Source organism: Oncorhynchus nerka, linkage group LG28, assembly GCF_034236695.1.
Source record: "Oncorhynchus nerka isolate Pitt River linkage group LG28, Oner_Uvic_2.0, whole genome shotgun sequence".
Classification (NCBI taxonomy): domain Eukaryota; kingdom Metazoa; phylum Chordata; class Actinopteri; order Salmoniformes; family Salmonidae; genus Oncorhynchus; species Oncorhynchus nerka.
The window spans coordinates 6,870,590-6,886,811 of NC_088423.1; the positions used below are offsets into that span (position 1 = coordinate 6,870,590).

Here is a 16,222-nt window from a genome sequence, read left to right on the forward strand (position 1 = left end):
GTTGGGTTGACTCTCGCCCCTTCGCCAAGCCTGACGAGAATGAGCCTGCATGCCATTCCAAGTCATTTAAACAGGTTTAGGCCACTGTGCATGGATTACGTTGCAAACTAGGGTGGGGCTTTTAGATTTGATCAGTAAAAAAAGTGTAGCCTACACAAACCCATACAGTATTTGGACGCCTCACCGCTTCTATCACCACTGTCTGTTCTGTTTTGTCGAATATGTTTCGCTGTGGAATTGCCTATCCAAGATGCAGGTGGATCGTACCACTTCTTTTGCTTTTTGCGATTATATTTGACATTATTGCAATTGCTGCTACTTCGGGGTGGGTTGAGGACAAGGACGCAAAGTCCCACTACGCAAGTATGTGGAGTCAATGCCGAGGTCGGAATGACAACTGGGAATGCAAATCTCTCATGGAATTCTGTAAGTATCATGTTGTAAAACCATCTATAAACATTCACTTAACAGCCCTAATCATATTGACAAGGAAAATAACACCATATTAATTATTTGACAATATAGCCTACTGTACTATAGTGTGTATGTATTCAGAATTTGATTTGGAGACTGCTCACAGTAAGGCTGATCTGGGGTGAGTGTAATTTGTGGAACGTTCCAACAGGAATCGGTTCCAAAGTACAAGGTTTGCCAACAAACAACACATACAAAGTAGCATGATCAGTTCACCAAGCTAACTAGCTGCCGAAAAACGTAATTAAATAACCCACTCCCCCACAACTTTGTATGTGTTTGTTGGCAACCTTGTTATTTATGAAGTTTTTGGAACAGTCAAATACAAACTAGTCAAATACAAATCAAGGAGAATGATATATTCCTTTTTATTATGCAGTGTATTTGGAGTCAGTGCTGCTGGTCCAAGGTTAACAATGTTTCGGTGAGTGCAGTTGGCTGTAATGTCGCTATCTGACTGGTGCCATCAAGATGAACTAGTATTGACATATTACCACTGGAACATAACTTTGTTGTGATTAATCAACCTCAGCCGGATGTTGTCCATTCCAAGGGCCACTTACTGTCCCTTCCTGGGTGGGAAGATGGCATGGAGGGATTCTCTGGAATTAGTGGTGTCATGTTGCATGGATGATATGGGAGTTGTTTGTCTTCACAATCAAACCCGTGTGAACATTTGACATTTTCTCTGTATATTGTGTAATAACACAGTAATTACTATTGTATCTACATTGTTTTAATATTATCAGACTAATTTATTAATCAAATCAAATTTCAAATCAAATTTATTTATATAGCCCTTCGTACATCAGCTGATATCTCAAAGTGCTGTACAGAAACCCAGCCTAAAACCCCAAACAGCAAGCAATGCAGGTGTAGAAGCACGGTGGCTAGGAAAAACTCCCTAGAAAGGCCAAAACCTAGGAAGAAACCTAGAGAGGAACCAGGCTATGTGGGGTGGCCAGTCCTCTTCTGGCTGTGCCTGGTGCAGATTATAACAGAACATGGCCAAGATGTTCAAATGTTCATAAATGACCAGCATGGTCGAATAATAATAAGGCAGAACAGTTGAAACTGGAGCAGCAGCACGGCCAGGTGGACTGGGGACAGCAAGGAGTCATCATGTCAGGTAGTCCTGGGGCATGGTCCTAGGGCTCAGGTCCTCCGAGAGAGAGAAAGAAAGAGAGAATTAGAGAGAGCATATGTGGGGTGGCCAGTCCTCTTCTGGCTGTGCCGGGTGGAGATTATAACAGAACATGGCCAAGATGTTAAAATGTTCATAAATGACCAGCATGGTCGAATAATAATAAGGCAGAACAGTTGAAACTGGAGCAGCAGCACGGCCAGGTGGACTGGGGACAGCAAGGAGTCATCATGTCAGGTAGTCCTGGGGCATGGTCCTAGGGCTCAGGTCCTCCGAGCGAGAGAAAGAAAGAGAGAAGGAGAGAATTAGAGAACGCACACTTAGATTCACACAGGACACCGAATAGGACAGGAGAAGTACTCCAGATATAACAAACTGACCCTAGCCCCCCGACACATAAACTACTGCAGCATAAATAATGGAGGCTGAGACAGGAGGGGTCAGGAGACACTGTGACCCCATCCGAGGACACCCCCGGACAGGGCCAAACAGGAAGGATATAACCCCACCCACTTTGCCAAAGCACAGCCCCCACACCACTAGAGGGATATCTTCAACCACCAACTTACCATCCTGAGCCAAGGCTGAGTATAGCCCACAAAGATCTCCGCCATGGCACAACCCAAGGGGGGGCGCCAACCCAGACAGGATGACCACAACAGTGAATCAACCCACTCAGGTGACGCACCCCTTCCAGGGACGGCATGAGAGAGCCCCAGTAAGCCAGTGACTCAACCCCTGTAATAGGGTTAGAGGCAGAGAATCCCAGTGGAAAGAGGGGAACCGGCCAGGCAGAGACAGCAAGGGCGGTTCGTTGCTCCAGAGCCTTTCCGTTCACCTTCCCACTCCTGGGCCAGACTACACTCAATCATATGACCCACTGAAGAGATGAGTCTTCAGTAAAGACTTAAAGGTTGAGACCGAGTTTGCGTCTCTGACATGGGTAGGCAGACCGTTCCATAAAAATGGAGCTCTATAGGAGAAAGCCCTGCCTCCAGCTGTTTGCTTAGAAATTCTAGGGACAATTAGGAGGCCTGCGTCTTGTGACCGTAGCGTACGTGTAGGTATGTACGGCAGGACCAAATCAGAGAGATAGGTAGGAGCAAGCCCATGCTTTGTAGGTTAGCAGTAAAACCTTGAAATCAGCCCTTGCTTTGACAGGAAGCCAGTGTAGAGAGGCTAGCACTGGAGTAATATGATCACATTTTTGGGTTCTAGTCAGGATTCTAGCAGCCGTATTTAGCACCAACTGAAGTTTATTTAGTGTTTTATCCGGGTAGCCGGAAAGTAGAGCATTGCTGTAGTCTAACGTAGAAGTGACAAAAGCATGGATTAATTTTTTTGCATCATTTTTGGACAGAAAGTTTCTGATTTTTGCAATGTTACGTAGATGGAAAAAAGCTGTCCTTGAAATAGTCTTGATATGTTCTTCAAAAGAGAGATCAGGGTCCAGAGTAACGCCGAGGTCCTTCACAGTTTTATTTGAGACGACTGTACAACCATTAAGATTAATTGTCAGATTCAACAGAAGATCTCTTTGTTTCTTGGGACCTAGAACAAGCATCTCTGTTTTGTCCGAGTTTAAAAGTAGAAAGTTTGCAGCCATCCACTTCCTTATGTCTGAAACACATGCTTCTAGCAAGGGCAATTTTGGGGCTTCACCATGTTTCATTGAAATGTACAGCTGTGTGTCATCCGCATAGCAGTGAAAGTTAACATTATGTTTTCGAATAACATCCCCAAGAGGTAAAATATATAGTGAAAACAAAAGTGGTCCTAAAACGGAACCTTGAGGAACACCGAAATTTACAGTTGATTTGTCAGAGGACAAACCATTCACAGAGACAAACTGATATCTTTCCGACAGATAAGAATTAAACCACTCCAGAACTTGTCCGTGTAGACCAATTTGGGTTTCCAATCTCTCCAAAAGAATGTGGTGATCGATGGTATCAAATGCAGCGCTAAGGTCTAGGAGCACGAGGACAGATGCAGAGCCTCGGTCCGATGCCATTAAAATGTCGTTTACCACCTTCACAAGTGCTGTCTCAGTGCTATGATGGGGTCTAAAACCAGACTGAAGCATTTCGTATACATTGTTTGTCTTCAGGAAGGCAGTAAGTTGCTGCGCAACAGCCTTTTCTAACATTTTTGACAGGAATGGAAGATTCGATATAGGCCGATAGTTTTTTTATATTTTCTGGGTCAAGGTTTGGCTTTTTCAAGAGAGGCTTTATTACTGCCACTTTTAGTGAGTTTGGTACACATCCGGTGGATAGAGAGCCGTTTATTATGTTCAATATAGGAGGGCCAAGCACAGGAAGCAGCTCTTTCAGTAGTTTAGTTGGAATAGGGTCCAGTATGCAGCTTGAAGGTTTAGAGGCCATGATTATTTTCATCATTGTGTCAAGAGATATAGTACTAAAACACTTGAGCGTCTCTCTTGATCCTAGGTCCTGGGAGAGTTGTGCAGACTCAGGACAACTGAGCTTTGAAGGAATACGCAGATTTAAAGAGGAGTCCGTAATTTGCTTTCTAATAATCATAATCTTTTCCTCAAAGAAGTTTATGAATTTATCACTGCTAAAATGAAAGTCATCCTCTCTTGGGGAATGCTGCTTTTTAGTTAGCTTTGCGACAGTATCAAAAAGGAATTTCGGATTGTTCTTATTTTCCTCAATTAAGTTAGAAAAATAGGATGATCGAGCAGCAGTAAGGGCTCTTCGGTACTGCACGGTACTGTCTTTCCAAGCTAGTCGGAAGACTTCCAGTTTGGTGTGGTGCCATTTCCGTTCCAATTTTCTGGAAGCTTGCTTCAGAGCCCGGGTATTTTCTGTGTACCAGGGAGCTAGTTTCTTATGAGAAATGTTTTTAGTTTTTAGGGGTGCAACTGCATCTAGGGTATTGCGCAAGGTTAAATTGAGTTCCTCAGTTAGGTGGTTAACTGATTTTTGTCCTCTGGCGTCCTTGGGTAGACAGAGGGAATCTGGAAGGACATCAAGGAATCTTTGTGTTGTCTGTGAATTTATAGCACGACTTTTGATGTTCCTTGGTTGGGGTCTGAGCAGATTATTTGTTGCAATTGCAAACGTAATAAAATAGTGGTCCGATAGTCCAGGATTATGAGGAAAAACATTAAGATCCACAACATTTATTCCATGGGACAAAACTAGGTCCAGCATATGACTGTGACAGTGAGTGGGTCCAGAGACATGTTGGACAAAACCCACTGAGTCGATGATGGCTCCGAAAGCCTTTTGCAGTGGGTCTGTGGACTTTTCCATGTGAATATTAAAGTCACCAAAGATTAGAATATTATCTGCTATGACTACAAGGTCCGATAGGAATTGAGGGAACTCAGTGAGGAACGCTGTATATGGCCCAGGAGGCCTGTAAACAGTAGCTATAAAAAGTTATTGAGTAGGCTGCATAGATTTCATGACTAGAAGCTCAAAAGACGAAATCGTCATTTTTTTTTGTAAATTGAAATTTGCTATCGTAAATGTTAGCAACACCTCCGCCTTTGCGGGATGCACGGGGGATATGGTCACTAGTGTAGCCAGGAGGTGAGGCCTCATTTAACACAGTAAATTCATCATGCTTAAGCCATGTTTCAGTCAGGCCAATCACATCAAGATTATGATCAGTGATTAGTTCATTGACTATAATTGCCTTTGAAGTAAGGGATCTAACATTAAGTAGCCCTATTTTGAGATGTGAGGTATCATGATCTCTTTCAATAATGATAATCACTCAATAATAGGAATTGCTTAATGAGGTTAAGCTTTTTGTGATTATTAGCCTATGTAAAGTTTTTGTTGCCAAATCAATGTGACCTAAAACTGCAAGCATACCTCTTAGCTTGGAGTCACATAACAAACTTGCTCATTTAAAATGCACAGTGCATGAATGACATCGACAATACTCAAACGTGCACCTGAACAAAACACTGCCAAACTCAATTATAGAATCTGTACTTAATCGCTGTAGATGAAGACTCAACTGATTCAATCGATTTAAGTTCAGACCCATACTTTTTCAAATGAACAACATTGGTTTGTCATTGTTTGTTTATTTTGAACTTGATTAGGAAAGACACAAGACAGATGTTCCCCTTCTGGAGAGTATTTAGACTCAGGTGTATTTGTGAGCTATCCTCGGCCCTGTGAGCTGTCCACATCACACTTTTTGAATTAGATTGAAGTACTCGCACTAACATTTTAAAGAGATCCTTTGCAACAGTCAAACAACTGTAACAGTCGGCTACTAATACACTAAAACTGTTCTCGACCATGGACTTGAGAAGCACATCATTTTGAGCGTGAGAATATCTACATTTTCTGAACACAAGGGACATTATCCTTTCTCACGCCACCTCTCTGTACATATGTTTGAATGATACTCTTCTGTATGGTTTAGTTCACACGAAGTTAAACTTGTTAGACTAGGATCCTGTTGTCTGTTAGAGGTAAGTGAAGGCATGACTGCAGTGCCTGAAGCTCAGGCGTAGGCTGCCTGCCATTTAATCCCGATGGTAGACAGAGAGTGAATAATTTAAGGTGTGAGCTCTGCATTTGCATGCAACAGATGTCAGTAACCTACCACCAGTAATGTGTAACCAGTAACCTACCACCAGTAATGTGTTGAAATACGATGCAGTTGTGATACTGTAGAACAAAGGCTTCATTGCAATGCGGAGCAAACCTATCAGGATTCATTCATACATTTATTCTAATACACGGGTTTCATTGCAATATTTGTGTTGCGGCATGACAATGTACTAACCTCCTTACCTAATACAGGTGTAAATATTTGACTAAATTGGGCCTTCCTCTATTATACTTATGCTAAATAGTTTATTCTATTCTACTGACATTTACTTTTTGTTCATGTTCTTATATTTTCTTATTTCTTATTGTTGTTGCTTTGTCCAGCATGAACCTGCCAGTAACTATTTCGTTAGACGGTGTAAACCATGTGTTTCATGTACATGACATACGACTCTAATAAAACTTGGAACTTGAAAGTTTATTTTTTTTAATTAAATACAGAAATATCTAATTGACATAAATATTCACACCCCTGAGTCGATACATGTTAGAATCACATTTATTCAAGTTCAAGTTTCAATGTTACATGCACAAGGACAGTGAAATGCCTTTCTTACAAACTCAAAACCCAACCAGTAATCAATAACAATGTACTACTAGATGAAAAAAATAAAACGAGAAATAATCATAAAAAATATGAAATACACAATTAAGTAAGTAAGAATAGCATACTATATACAGTAAATATTTAAGAAGTTAGTTCCAATACCATATTTACATGTGCAGGGATACTGGATTGATATGTATAGGGGTAAGGTGACTAGGCAACAGAATATACGATAAATAGCAGCACAGTTTGTATGTTTTATTTTTAAAAATGTGTAATTTCACCTTTATTTAACCAGGTAGGCTAGTTGAGACCAAGTTCTCATTTGCAACTGCGACCTGGCCAAGATAAAGCATAGCAGTGTGAACAGACAACAACACAGAGTTATACATGGAGTAAACAATAAGCAAGTCAATAACATAGTAGAAAAAAAAAATCTATATACATTGTGTGCAAAAGGCATGAGGAGGTAGGCAATAAATAGGCCATAGGAGTGAATAATTACATTTTAGCAGATTAACACTGGAGTGATAAATGATCAGATGAACATGTGCAGGTAGAGATACTGGTGTACAAAAGAGCAGAAAAGTAAATAAATAAAAACAGTATGGGGATGAGGTAGGTAAATTGGGTGGGCTATAAACCGATAGACTATGTACAGCTGCAGCGATTGTTTAGCTGCTCAGATAGCAGATGTTTAAAGTTGGTGAGGGAGATAAAAGTCTCCAACTTCAGAGATTTTTGCAATTCGTTCCAGTCGCAGGCAGCAGAGAACTGGAAGGAAAGGCGGCCAAATTACGTGTTGGCTTTAGGGATGATCAGTGAGATACACCTGCTGGAGCGCGTGCTACGGGTGGGTGTTGCCATCGTGACCAGTGAACTGAGATAAGGCGGAGCTTTACCTAGCATAGACTTGTAGATGACCTGGAGCCAGTGGGTCTGGCGACGAACATGTAGCGAGGGCCAGCCGACTAGAGCATACAGATCGCAGTGGTGGGTGGTATAAGGTGCTTTAGTAACAAAACGGATGGCACTGTGATTAACTGCATCCAGTTTGCTGAGTAGAGTATTGGAAGCTATTTTGTAGATGACATCGCCGAAGTCGAGGATCGGTAGGATAGTCAGTTTTACGAGGGTAAGTTTTGCGGCGTGAGTGAAGGAGGCTTTGTTGCGAAATAGAAAGCCGACTCTAGATTTGATTTTGGATGGGAGATGTTTGATATGAGTCTGGAAGGAGAGTTTGCAGTCTAGCCAGACACCTAGGTACTTATAGATGTCCACATATTCTGGGTCGGAACCATCCAGGGTGGTGATGCTAGTCGGGCGTGCGGGTGCAGACAGCGAACGGTTGAAAAGCATGCATTTGGTTTAACTAGCATTTAAGAGCAGTTGGAGGCCGTGGAAGCAGTGTTGCGTGGCATTGAAGCTCGTTTGGAGGTTAGATAGCACAGTGTCCAAGCAAGGGCCAGAAGTATACAGAATGGTGTCGTCTGCGTAGAGGTGGATCAGGGAATCGCCCGCAGCAAGAGCAACATCATTGATATATACAGAGAAAAGAGTCGGCCCAAGAATTGAACCCTGTGGTACCCCCATAGACTGCCAGAGGACCGGAAAACATGCCCTCCGATTTGAAACACTGAACTCTATCAGAGAAGTAGTTGGTGAACCAGGTGAGGCAGTCATTAGAAAAACCGAGGCTACTGAGTCTGCCGATGAGAATATGGTGATTGACAGAGTCGAAAGCCTTGGCCAGGTCGATGAAGACGGCTGCACAGTACTGTCTTTTATCGATGGCGGTTATGATATCATTTAGTACCTTGAGTGTGGCTGAGGTGCACCCGTGACCAGCTCGGAAACCGAATTGCACAGCGGAAAAGGTACGGTGGGATTCAAGATGGTCAGTGATCTGTTTGTTGACTTGGCTTTCAAAGACCTTAGATAGGCAGGGCAGGATGGATATAGGTCTGTAACAGTTTGGGTCCAGGGTGTCTCCGCCTTTGAAGAGGGGGATGACCGTGGCAGCTTTCCAATCCTTGGGGATCTCAGATGATACGAAGGAGAGTTTGAACAGGCTGGTAATAGGGTTTGCGACAATGGTGGTGGACAGTTTCAGAAATAGAGGGTCAAGCCCAGAGTCCAGGTATTGTAGCTCTTTCAGAACATCTGCTATCTTGATTTGGGTAAAGGAGAAGCTGGGGAGGCTTGAGCGAGTAACTGCGGGGGGGGGGGGGCGGAGCTGTTGGCCGAGGTTGGAGTAGCAAGGAGGAAGGCATGGCCAGCCGTTGAGAAATGCTTGTTGAAGTTTTCGATTATCACGGATTTATCGGTGGTGATCGTGTTACCTAGCCTCAGTGCAGTGGGCAGCTGGAAGGAGGTGCTCTTGTTCTCCATGGACTTTAGTGTCCCAGAACTTCTTGGAGTTGGAGCTACAGGATGCAAATTTCTGCTTGAAAAAGCTGGCCTTTGCTTTCCTGACTGACTGCGTGTATTGGTTCCTGACTTCCCTGAACAGTTGCATATCGCGGGGACTGTTCGATGCTATTGCAGTCCGCCGCAGGATGTTTTTGTGCTGGTCGAGGGCAGTCAGGTCTGGAGTGAACCAAGGGCTATATCTGTTTTTAGTTCTGCATTTTTTGAACGGAGCATGCTTGTCTAAGATGGTGAGGAAGTTACTTTTAAAGAATGACCAGGCATCCTCAACTGACGGGATGAGGTCAATATCCTTCCAGGATACCCGGGCCTGGTCGATTAGAAAGACCTGCTCGTAGAAGTGTTTTAGGGAGCGTTTGACAGTGATGAGGGGTGGTCGTTTGACCGAGGACCCATAGCGGATACAGGTAATGAGCCAGTGATCGCTGAGATCCTGATTGAAGACAGCAGAGGTGTATTTGGAGGGCAAGTTGGTCAGGATAATGTCAATTAGGGTGCCCATGTTTACGGATTTAGGGTTATACCTGGTGGGTTCCTTGATGATTTGTGTGAGATTGAGGGCATCTAGCTTAGATTGTAGGACTGCCGGGGTGTTAAGCATATTCCAGTTTAGGTCACCTAACAGAACAAACTCTGAAATTAGATGGGGGGCAATCAATTCACAGATGGTGGTATGTGAGCGGGTGTGCAGGTATGTAGTCAGTATAAATGTGTGTGAGTGATCAGGTGATGGAGTGAGTGAGTGTGTGCGTGTGTTGTAGTGACAGTGTCTGTGCATGTGTATTGCCCTGTGAGTGTGCATAGAGCGATCAACTACTGAAATAAAAGGTCAATAAAGAATCAAGGTAAACTCGGTCCGTGTAGCTATTTTGTTAGCTATTTATCAGTCTTATTGTGTGGGGATAGAAGCTGTTCAAGCACCTGTTGGTATAAGATTTCTGGGTAAGTCTCTAAGAATGCAAATGCATGCTTTTCAACCAATCGCTGCCCCTGCCCACCCGCCCGACTAGCATCACTACCCTGGACGGTTCTGACTTAGAATATGTGGACAACTACAAATACCTAGGTGTCTGGTTAGACTGTAAACTCTCCTTCCAGACTCATGTTAAACATGTTAAATCTAAAATTAAATCTAGATTCAGCTTCCTGTTTTGCAACAGCCTCGTTCACTCATGCTGCCCTCATAAAACTGACTATCCTACCGATCCTTGACTTCGGCGATGTCATTTACAAAATAGCCTCCAACACTCTACTCAGCAAATTGAATGCAGTCTATCATAGTGCCATCCGTTTTGTCACCTAATCCCTATATACTACCAACCACTGCAACCTGTATGCTCTCGTTGACTGGCCCTCTCTTCCGATTCTTTGCCAAACCCACTGGCTCCAGGTCATCTATAAGTCTTTGCTAGGTAAAGCCCCGCCTTATCTCAGCTCACTGGTCACCATAGCAACACCCACCCGTAGCACGCGCTCCAGGAGGTATATTTCACTGGTCATCCCCAAAGCCAACTCCTCCTTTGGCCGCCTTCCAGTTCTCTGCTGCCAATGACAGTAACGAATTGCAAAAATCACTGAAGCTGGAGACATATCTCCCTCGCTAACTTTAAGCATCAGCTGTCAGAGCAGCTTACCGATCACTGCACCTGTACACCGCCCATCTGTAAATAGCCCACCCAACTCTTTTGCACCGCAGTATCTCTACTTGCACATAATCATCTGCACGTCTCACTCCAGTGTTAATGCTAAATTGTAATTGTAAATGAGAACTTGTTCTCAACTGGCCTACCTGGATTGTTCAATATTTGCACATTCTTTTTAATATTCTTCAAGTTCTGTCAAGTTGGTTGTTGATCTTTGCCAGACAGACATTTTTAAAGTCTTGCCATGTATCTTCAGGACGATTTTTAAGTCAAAATTGTATCTAGGCCACTCGGGAACATACAATGTCATCTTGGTAAGCAACTCCAGTGAATATTTGGCCTTGTGTTTTAGGTTATTGTCCTGCTGAAAGGTGAATTTGTCACACAGTATATGTTGGAAGGCAGACTGAACCAGGTTTTCCTTTAGGATTTTTCCTGTGCTTAACTCTATTCCATTTCTTTTTATCCTAAAAACACTCCCTGGTCCTTGCAGATGACAAGCATACCCATAACATGATGCAGCGACCACCATGCTTGAGAATATGAAGTGGTACTCAGTGAAGTGTTGTTGGATTTGCCCCAAAACATAACACTTTGTATTCAGGACATAAAGTTAATTTATTTGCCACTTTTTTTTAAATCTTTTTTTTAATCTTTTTTTTTTACAGTTTTACTGTAGTGCCTTATTGCAAACAGGATACATGTTTTGGAATATTTGTATTATGTACAGGCTTCCTTCTTTTCACTCTGTCATTTAGGTTATTTTGTGGAGTAACTACAATGTTGTTGATCCATCAGTTCTCTTATCACAACCATTGAACTTGTTTAAAAGTCACCATTGGCCTCACGATAAAATCCCTGAGCGGTTTCCTTCCTCTCCGGCAACTGAGTTAGGAAGGAAACCTTGTTCTTTGTAGTGACTAGGTGTATTGATACACCATCCAAAATGTAAGTAATAACTTCACCATGCTCCAAGGGATATTCAATGTCTGCTTTTTACATTTTTACCCATCTCCCATGTCTTTGTGGTTTAATCTGTGTTTGAAATTCTTTGCTCGACTGAGGGACCTTACAATTATCTGTATGTGTGGAGTACAGAGATGAGGTAGTCATTCAAAAACACTATTATTGCCAAACAACTTATTATGTGACTTGTTAAGCACATGTTTACTCCCAAAATGGGGTGTTGTGTGTAGGCCAGTGACACAAAATCTCCAATTTAAATTCAGGCTGTAAAACAACAATATGTGAAATAAGTAAAGGGGTGTGACTACTTTCTGAAGGCACTGTACTAAACATTGCTTGTTGTCTTTTCAGCTTGGGCCCAGGCTGTGGCAGCTCTTATGATCATCGGCCTCATCATCCTTATCATAGCCTTCATCATCTCCTGTATCGCTCTCTGCTGCACCCTCAACATCAGCCTTCTGCCTGTCATTGGGGTCCTGCTCTTCATCACTGGTAAGAAACACAACACCTTTCTGTTCTTCTTGGGGTGGTTTCCCGGATTAATTTTACTCCTGGACTAAAAAGCAATCTCCATGAAATGCTTTTTAGTCCAATATTAGGCGTCATCTGTGTCAGGGAAACCGCTCCCTTATGTTTTTGTACTTCAAGTGTCTGAGCTAATGGATGAGAAGTTAGTTATTGAAGACGTAGTGAAATGTTAACAACTGTCTTTCCTTTGTTAATTTGGCCTGCCTCAATGTATTGCTCCAAACCTCAAACTACAATTACTCACATACTTTAGTGCTTCCTATGCTCCTCCACGTTCCGAGGGGGCTCAAGTAGCATGGCAACCATAGCTACTGTGGAGTTGGTGAGTCTTAAAGCTAGTCTTCTTATTTTAGCCGTTGCCAATGAGGAGAGGGAGTGGGAGTTGTTTGTGTCCCTACTCTGCTCTGAGGTTCAGGGAAGGGCTGAGAGAATGTTCTGCATCTGGCTGAGTCACAGCACTGATAGTGAGATAATAGGAACACTCCCCCTCCTCCCTATGCCCCCCCTTCTGCAGCTGCCACCCTAGTGTGAAACCTGATAGCCCAGCCCGGCCTATGCCTAGGGAAAGAGAGACTACACAGCCACTCAGAATTACCCTGACACTGTCTCAGACATAGCTGAATCATAGAGGTGTCTGACTATAAAGCCGCCGTCCTCTGATGGGAATGTTTTCCCAGTGTTTAGAGTGTAGTAAATAAGTATTAGTATTTAGAAGTAATTCTGACTGGATCACCAGTATATGTGGATGTAAAGTAGTAACAGTAGTAATCATCGCTATGTGATCCATTGTTTGATCCCACTTTGTGATTCGCCATCCATATAGTGAATGTGTAAAATATCAACTTTACCTCACAGTACATCCACTTTATTATCCACCTTCTAATCTAGTTATCCACCTTCTAATCTAAATGACACATGCTCTAACATGTTGTTACATCTAAGCCCTAGAGATTTAAGTTCACACACCCTCACGCTAGTTTTGGTAGACTCTCACACTTATGTGTCACTGTTCCACAGAGTCAGCCTCCTCCCCTGTTTGGAATGATCCATCACTGATGACCCTCTCTGTTCCTGAATGATCCACCACTGACAAATCTCTGTTCTGCCTGTTTCTCACCACAGTGGTCCTTCAGTTCATCGCCCTCATCATCTACCCAGTCAGGTTCAATGACCTGATCTTCGAGGGCCACTACGACTACACCTGGGCCTACGGTTTCGGCTGGGGGGCCACCATCCTCTGCATCGGCTGTGGGATCCTCTTCTGCTGCCTGCCTCGCTACGAGGATGAGCTCACGGGCCTCGCCAAGACCAAATACATCTATACCTCAGCTTAGAGGAACCACGGACACCCCCAAGCTACATCTCAATAGTCTGAAGTGACTTCCCTTCTCCTTATCTCCTTCCCTTTATCTTCTTTTTCCCTTCTCATCTCATTCTCTTCTCTTCATCTCCTTCCCTTCATCTGCACTGAGGAAAACAACACAGGACAGTGAAAGCAATATAGTAGTCATCTACCAAGAATTGACTTTCACCTGCTCAGGTTCTTTCATATCAGCCAGATGAAGGAAAGGAAGCCCACTTTAGACTATTGAGATGCAGCCCCAGGCGAACAGAAGCACCTCTGCCACCACAGAGGACACTGACACTTAGACATATCATTGGAGGTCACTTTTGTCATTTCTAACAACGCTGAATGCCCTCTCCGTTGGAAGGATCCCATAGATGTGCCCTATTTCCGACCCTATACTGATCCCCATATTGATTTGAGTGGTCCACATGTTACCAAGGGAGGTTGCCAGGTATGGCTATTCCAGTGGCCTTTTTTCTATCACCTTCAATGTTTTTCCACATTTGATGTTTGTGTAGAGTAGTTGAAGTGACTCGGAAGCAGTATTGCAGATTATACATAAAAAATGTGCATAAACCGCCATAACCTTATCCTTAAATTAGTTGAATGCAAAATCATAGAAGTGCACTTAATATCAACGGTAAGGACTCCATCCAAGAGTTGATGGATAATGTCAAGCGTTCTAACCAGCTGAGTTAGAGGGCGTATGCCCTACACACAAAGCTAATGTATTTGACTGCAGGATTGTTGGATGTTTTAAGATGTCGCTTTTCAAAAATGTATTCACTTTAATCCTAATTTTAATGGTTCAGGTCATTTACTGGCTAAACTGAATTGTAAGTACAGTAGGGAAAATGTAAACATGAATGTATACTGTGTATGGTGCAAGGAAAGAGGCAAGTGTTGATTTGCTTTTATTCGATTAGTTTAAGAATTCTGTTTCTAGTCATTGTATTATGCAACACACAGCTGTGTTTTAAGATTTTCTGTTCTTTTTTTACATTGAAGTTTTCTTACTCCAACAAGGACAATGCTCTTGATTGGCTATGAATGGGTATTGCTGGACTGTGTTCTTGATTGGGTATTGCTGGACATTGTTCTTGATTTGCCTATGAATGGGTATTGCTGGATTGTATTGTTGTGAAAACTAAAACAAGTAAAGGAGAAATACACATTTGGCCTGGATTCAATCTGTAGATTGTGGATTCAATCACCTATAAATGTCAACCGCGCTACAACTCTGATATTCGGCACTGCAGATTGAATGTCCATTCCATGTGCTGATAATGGTAACCAACATGAAGCACCCAAACACAGACTTTTAGATATACAGTTCATTCAGCATTTGACTTATAAATGCTTAGAGAAGACAATGTAGCGTCTTTCAACAGCATCAGGTGATGAGTCTGCTATAGAAGACTAGTGTCATGTCATACTCGGACGTGCCTTCATTTTTCATAATTGCAAAATTTGTGGTTGACATTGAAGGGGACATTCTATGGACTCAACTCAAGTCATATTTCAGTTGGAATGTAAAAGGTCATATCGATATTCTGGTGATAATATTTTGGGTTTATTTAGTCCTTTTAAATATATAACTTTCAGCAGTCTTTTTATGCAATAAAGAGTTGTTTTTTCATCAAGTTATATCTTCAGACCGTGTTTGCGTGTGTCTCCATGGCTGTGTGTGTGCAGGTGTTGGTGAGGGAACTTAGTTGTAGTCTTACTGTTAAGTTACAATAGTAGAACACACAATTGCAACACAGGTAACATTTTCTAAATGTGGTTGTACATCAGCAGATTTTCTCTTATGTCAGTCAGACAGTCAATTAATTAGCATGTCAGCTACCAATTTTGATTAGTATCTAAACTTGCAAGGCACGTGCCCAGGGGCCCTGACCTCCATGTGGCCCCCATTGATTTTTATAGTCTCACTCCGATATCATTAACATGGCATAATTCATGACAAACTGTGTAGAATTGCATGGAATTTGTTATAAAACTGCTAAATGTTCTCTCCACCCCATGGCAAAATGTGTAGAATTCCAGAAAACTTGCTTTAAACCTTCAAATACTTTCTCTCCACCCCATGGCAAAATGGGAAGAAATGTACTTTTTAATATACTTAAAACAATTCTCTCCACCATCAACAAAGGAGCAACAAAAATGTTTTGCCCGCAAGGTGTGCGGCCCCCCAACCAAATCTCACTCAGGGCCCAAAAAAGGCAAGGACCGGCCCTGTGTGTGTGTTTATAACAAAAATAGCACAATCAAACGTTTTGCACAGGTAGGTCACTCAAGACTGACTTTCAAATTAGATGTCTATCCGTGTCCTGAGGATGTCGGGAAACGCATTCAAAACCAGTCACGAGGGGCAACATTGAGCGCTATTACCATCAAGTAGGCTTGATTTTTAAGGCCTTATCTCACAAACTGCATTGTGCTCTTTTTGTCCAAATTCTGAAAAAATACAGATACCACTTTTGATGCACAGCAATTTTGTTCACACCAAGTCCAATGCACTTTTCCAAA

At 42.5% G+C, this 16,222-nt stretch overlaps 1 protein-coding gene across 1 annotated transcript; it reads left to right on the plus strand.

Annotated features, from left to right (window-relative positions):
• LOC115115915 (p53 apoptosis effector related to PMP-22-like) lies at positions 1-15,333 on the plus strand. The gene is made up of 3 exons (XM_029644397.2): positions 1-426; positions 12,166-12,306; positions 13,465-15,333. Exons 1-3 carry the CDS (start codon positions 222-224, stop codon positions 13,674-13,676), a joined length of 558 nt encoding a protein of 185 aa, XP_029500257.1. The 5' UTR covers positions 1-221; the 3' UTR covers positions 13,677-15,333.
• The last annotated feature ends 889 nt before the right edge of the window (positions 15,334-16,222 follow it).